The sequence below is a fragment of the Sciurus vulgaris genome (assembly GCF_902686455.1).
Source record: "Sciurus vulgaris genome assembly, chromosome: 18".
Classification (NCBI taxonomy): Eukaryota; Metazoa; Chordata; class Mammalia; order Rodentia; family Sciuridae; genus Sciurus; species Sciurus vulgaris.
In genome coordinates this window covers 2,916,961-2,923,138 of record NC_136479.1, presented here as the reverse complement: position 1 = coordinate 2,923,138, position 6,178 = coordinate 2,916,961, and the positions used below count along the sequence as shown (strand labels likewise).

At 40.4% G+C, this 6,178-nt stretch overlaps 1 protein-coding gene across 10 annotated transcripts in view; it reads right to left on the bottom strand.

Moving 5' to 3' along the window:
• Positions 1–2,167: 2,167 nt before the first annotated feature.
• CLUAP1 (clusterin associated protein 1) overlaps positions 2,168–6,178 on the bottom strand; it is a 50,006-nt gene continuing 45,995 nt past the window's right edge. For all 10 annotated transcript variants that reach the window (XM_079120789.1, XM_079120790.1, XM_079120787.1 and 7 more), the window contains one exon: positions 2,168–6,070. In XM_079120789.1, coding sequence (XP_078976915.1) covers positions 5,921–6,070 — 150 coding nt within the window. In that variant the 3' untranslated portion in view covers positions 2,168–5,920. The remainder of the gene's footprint in view (positions 6,071–6,178) is intronic.

Genomic DNA, 6,178 nt, shown 5'->3' with positions numbered 1-6,178 from the left:
AATCAGCCTCAGCAACTTAGCCAGGCAATTTAGTGAGACCTTTTCTCAAAAAAAAAAAAAAAAAAAAAAAAAAAAAAGGGCTGGGGATGTGATTCAGCAGTTAAGTGCCCCTGGGTCTAATCCCTGGTACAAAAAAAAAAAAAAAAAAAAAAAAAAATGTCCTTGTTTACAAAGGGGAAGAGGTGCCTTAGGAACTTTTTTTTTTTAAACTTTTTTTTTTTTTTTTGGTGGTGTTGAGGATTGAACCCAGGGCTTTGTGCATGCGAGGCAAGCACTCTACCAACTGAGCTATATCCCCTGCCTTAGGAACTTGAAATCTGACATATCCTACCTTAACATCATAATCAAGGGACAAATAGATAGCATGGACCCTGATGCACTGCCTTCAGGAAACGGCAGTCAAAAAAAAGTTCATCTGAACCTAATTATGAAGGAATGAAGGCACAAAATCCAAATTGAGGGACATTCTGCAAAAGCAGCCTGACCTCTTAAAAAATGTCACTGTCATGGTAAACACAAAAGGATGGAGACTGTTATAAACAAAAGAGATTAAAAAGACCTAACAACTATTAGTGCAAGATCTCTGGATCCTAGACTATAGGAAAAAAAAAAAATAATCCTCTATAAGGAATATTATTGCTGGGTATGGTGGCACACGCCTGTAATCCCAGCAGCTTGGGAGGTTGAGGCAGGCTGAGGCAGGAGGATTTTGAGTTCAAAGCCAGCCTCAGCAAAGGTAAGGTGATAAAAAGCAACTCGGCGAGACCCTGTCTCTAAATAAAATAAAAAACAGGGCTGGGGATGTGGCTCAGTGGCTGAGTGCCCCCGAGTTCAATCCCTGGTACCTGCCCCCTCTTAAAAAAAAAATTATTTAGAAACTGAAGACATGAACACGGTCTTACATTAGAGATATTTTTGCTGGGTATAGAATTCTAGGAGACAGTTTTTCTTTTGGTACTTTTAAGAGACTGCTATCCTACCTCTTGTTAGCACTGTTTCAACCTGAGTTGAGACTCAGCATAATAGACAAGAGAGGCAGCAGCCAAAAGCTGGGGGAAGTCACTCCCTGCAGAAGATAAGCACTGGAGAAGCCTGTGGGGCCAAAGCTGTGGAGAATAAAAGGGTGCCCTCTCCAGAGACTTGAAAGCAAGCCTCACTTAGAACTAGAAGGCCAACCCCTTTTTCCAACCAAGCCTCTCCAGCACCCCACTGACAAGGCCTTTATGGCATGCTGGCTGGCAAAGGAGAAACATTTACAAAGTCTAGCTATCACATCACAAGAGCAGACTGAAAAGGTAAATTTGGAGTTGAGGCAAAAAATCGATAAGGGAATAAGTTTTTTTGTCTTTTCCCATTTTTAATTTTGGGCAGTCTCTACTGTGTTTTCAGGGTAGCATGTCATCTGTTGTTAATTGCATCTCACATATTTTCATCTCAGACTTTTTTAATCTCTGGCGGTTTTGTTTGAGATGACCCTTGGGTCTCAGCTTCCTCAGCTCTAACACCTCTGTTTTTCATGTTCTAAAAAAAAATTGCCATCTTATCCACTCCATACTGGTTCTTGTTAACCTTACCTCTGTAAAAATTTTTGTGGGCTGGGGAGATAGCTCAGTTGGTAGAGTGCTTGGCTTGCAAGCACAAGGCCCTGAGTTCGATCCCCAGTACCACAAAAAAAAAAAAAAAAAAAAAAAAAAAAGAATTTTTCTTCTTTCATATAAAATTTGAGTGGAATTTCAGGAAGACAGAGGTACATCAATGTATTCTGTCCACCATGCTTAACTGGAAGTTTCTAAGTGATCACAGGATATTACTACCCAGAGGTACATTCCTTATGCTCTTCTCCTGTATCTCTCAGTTAACAAGCATCCAAAACAAAACCCCCTTCTTCAATCTCTCCTCTTCACCAAGCCTCCTTACATAACAGGCCCCAGAGCCTATCCATTCTCCTGAGGTCCCTTCTGACAAATGAACCTAGTTCTTGAGGCCATCGCCATGAGCTTGCTAACCATCTTGCTGTCTTCTGTCCCAGTTTATGCCAGATAATATTTTGGGGGAAAGATTTGGTCTCTGCTATTGGCCCACAGAACAAAACACAACCAATTCCTTAGCATTACAGGGTAGTTCCTTTGGATACTCCCCCGCTATGTACTCTATACTTCAGCCTTCATGTGTCACTTGTCACTTTCTAAAAAGGCTGTGCCTTTTGACAGCTCTGTGCCTGTGTATATATATTCAGGCCCACTATGATGCCACACCTGACGCTCCATCTGATGGAAACTTACTCAGCCTTTAAGACGCCATCAAATGACAGTCACAGAAATCTCTGTCAACTCTTCCAGGCAAGGACTGTTGCTCTTAACTGTGGATTCCCAGGACAGTATACAATAATACTCTTGACACTGCATGCATCATATCATATTATAGTATCAAATTCTCTTTCTTTCCAGGTTGTCAACTTATCAAAGGCAGATGCTAAGACTTAATTATCTTTGAATACTCCAGTGTTAGCAAAGTAGCTGAAAACAGTTAAGTACTCAAAAAATGTTTGGTGCATAGAGGAAACAAGCACCAAGAAGCACATCCATAGCAAACAATCTGTGAGGTCAAAGCCAGACAGACTCCATATGACAATGTACTGGGTTCCTGAAACTGCTACATTATGACTATTCTTTTCTCTGTATTATCATGTTCTTAGAAAACAAATACTCCCTCTGAATCACTTAAATGTGCCATGCCTTAACCCACAAACTGACAGGGTCACTAATTATATTTTACACCAGGCCTCCCTTCCTCCCCCTTCAAGCAGTGACCACACCCTTTCAAGCTATGTGAAACATCTAGGGTTCAGTCTGTGATCAGACACACCTGGCCAGGTGGCCCACACAGACCCAATCAGAAATCATAGAGAAGAGAATTAATTCATAAACCCAGAGAATGAACTTCTGTTTTAGGTAAGAAGTAGAACCTTTGGCTTCCTTCTAATTTAACAAGTCCTGGATCCTAGTACCTAAGAGGCCCCTGGGTCCCTCTAACACTTGTGATATTTATTTGGGTAACCTAAACAGGCACACCTTTCTTTCAAATATTTGACACCGATTAATTTAAAAATTATAATGCAAGAGAGCTCATATTTCTTCATGTCCCAGATAAAATGGAAACAGTTCTTCGCATTTCCCACTGGAAGTCTCTGCCCTTTTTTTTTTTTTTTGGCATGGTACTGGGATCAAACTCAGGGCCTCACATGTTAGGCAAGTGCTCTATCACTGATTTACACTCCCAGCCCCCTGACTTTGTTCTTGATGGTTACCAACAATAGAAAGAATAGAGGATTTGAAAAACTTTATATTTCCTGCCAATGCATGTATCTTAAACATTTTAAGAGGCCCTTTAATTATATAGTAAAAAAATTGCCAGCAATGACCAAAATGCTAGTTTTTCATTGATCTAATCTCACCATCCTTTTTAGGGCCTGAGGCATGCTCACGGCACCAGGCCACAAAGTACTGGCACATATCTGACTTCACTCTGTTAATGTCTGAAACACTTAAGAACAAGGATCAACACATGAAGCCCTTTTTACAGAACCTGCTCATGCAATGCAGTGCTGCACCACGGTGAGACTTTGTATGATGACCGGATGACACAGAAGCAGGTGAAACCACAAAATACCCTTAGAAGCTGCTGCTTGCATCTGTGGTTCTGTGTAGTGTCTGTGTTAAAGCCCAGGGAGGTACTGGGGCGTGATATTATGTAGTTATATTGTGTGCATGTATGAATATGTAACAACAAATTCTATCAACACATACAACTATAATGCACCAATAAAAAAGTGTGGGGAAAAAAGGCACATTAGAAGGAAGCATCTGGGAAGGAAAACAGAACTATGTATGTATGTTTTAGCAAAATATAAGCCAAATGTGTGAAATCCACAACACAGTGACTCTTCTGCCTCTTAGAAGCCCATGGGGTCTGAGTGGCCACCAGGGTCCCAGCACACTCATTTCCTCTTCAAGCCACTGCTTACTATGCAGAACATTTTGAATTATGGTAAATTAGCTGAATGCTAAGTGTTTTTTAAGAAAGATAGTCTCATATATAAAATTTAGGAACAGAGGAAAAAAGCAAAGATAGAAATATTTGTCAGTGTCCTAAAACTTACATGTATCACATTAACCTGTGAAATTTCTTGAATATTTATAAGTACAAATAAATACTTTCAAGTAAAAATACCACCAAAATTATGACGTTAAATACATTGTATTATAAGTTAAGTAACTTCACAAATCTTAACTTTATGACTATAAAATAAATGAAACCTGTTCCATGATTTTCATATTAAAGCTAACTCTATCCTGGCACAGTGGCACAAACTTATAATCCCAGCAACCTGGGAGGCTAAGGCAGGAGAACTGCAAGTTCAAGGCCAGCCTTAGCAACTCAGCAAGGTCCTATGCAATTTAGCGAGAACTTGTCTCAAAATAAATAAAAAAGGTTGGGGTTTAGCTTAGTGGCAAGGTATCCCTGGGTTCAATCTCCAATACAAAAGTAAAACAAAAAGCAAAAAACCAGCTCCACCTGTCATTCTTTATTCTTGAATGAAAATTCTTCTTAGTGCTACTCCACCTAATTTAATTCTGGTTTATTTTCTTATTTAATTAACTAATTATTATTTTTTTAAATTGGGGATTGAATTCAGGAGCACTCTACCACTGAGCTACATCCCAGTCTCTTTTATTTTTTGAGACAGGGTCTTGCTAAGTTGCTGAGGCTGTCTTTGAACTTGCAATCCTCCTGCCTTGGTCGTTGTGAGTTGTTGGGATTACAGGTGTGTGCCACCATGCCCATCTCTTCTGGCTTATTTTTTAAATCAGAAACATGAATCTAAATTGTCAGTTTTTCCTTAGTCAACTCCCTCTCCTAAAGACACATGTGGGTAGGGAGATGCAGAGAAACTGTCTTTGTCCCTATATTATGGACAAATGTCTTGCCACACTTCAGACAAGACCAAGGAAGGAGAGGAGAGTACCAGATGCCACTGTTGCAGGACTCTGGAATCTTTGAAGGGGTAGCCCAGGTCTGCGGTTCCCAAATTTGGCAAACTGGGGAAACGCAAAGGGGATTTTAATCCAAGGTGCATCTGACTCCCAGGGAATGTAGGACTTTTGAAAGAAAACTACATATTCATAAATCTAGAATATCTCTCTGTTGCATGATTTCCAAGGATAGCTGGTTTTCATCTAACTTAGCTACTATTTCAGAAAATTTCAGTTATTAAAATACATCTAGGCTGAGTGTGGTGGCACATGCCTGTAATCCCAATGACTCAGGAGGCCAAGGCAGGGGACTTGCAAGATCAAGGCCAGCCTCAGTAGCTTAGCAAGAACCTCTCTCAAAAAATTAAAAAGGCTGGGGATGTAGCTCAGTGGTAGAGTGAGCAATTGTGAGGAGAAAAAAATAATAAAGAAATAAAGCCAAGAATTAAAAGCTGATGTATAGTAAATGTTCTGAACTATGCAAGTGATTAGCAGCCAGCTATTCATTCCCCTGCAACTCCTAGAATGACTTCTGTGCCCAGATCTGCTGGGCTTTGAGGGTAATGTGTAATAACAGCAGCAGCCAAGACTTACACACTATCAGCCTGGTTTTGTCCTGTGGGTTTGAGCTACTAAGAACATACGCATTTCTGAAGTTTTAGGAAATAAAGAAGGCAAAAGAAAAAACATCTTTGGGGTTTGCTTCAGTTCTTGTTTAGACTTTGTGGAACACAAATACAAGAGGATAAAGCAGAAACAAGTAATGCTTCTTAACAATAAGCCAAGCTGGCATAGTGAACAAAATACATGTTACCTTTCTTGCCATCTAATTTCCCATTTACCTATGAATCTGAGGCTTTTTATCTGCCTGGGTTCCTTGGCAAGAGTCAGAAGTCATTGTCACTCTCATCCAGGGGCTCAGGTTTTCGAACCCTTCGATTGGGCTTTGCAGGTGAGAGAGCAATGCTCTCATCTTCCAAATCATCGTCATCATCTTCATCATCTTCCATGTCAATTTCGCTGTCTTCCGAGTCTTCCTACAGGAAAAAAGACAACATATGCACTGGGGAGCCCACCTTGTCCTGAGAGACCCTGTCTCAGTTTGCTGTAGCTCCAGGGTTAAGAGCACAATAACCGGAAGCAGC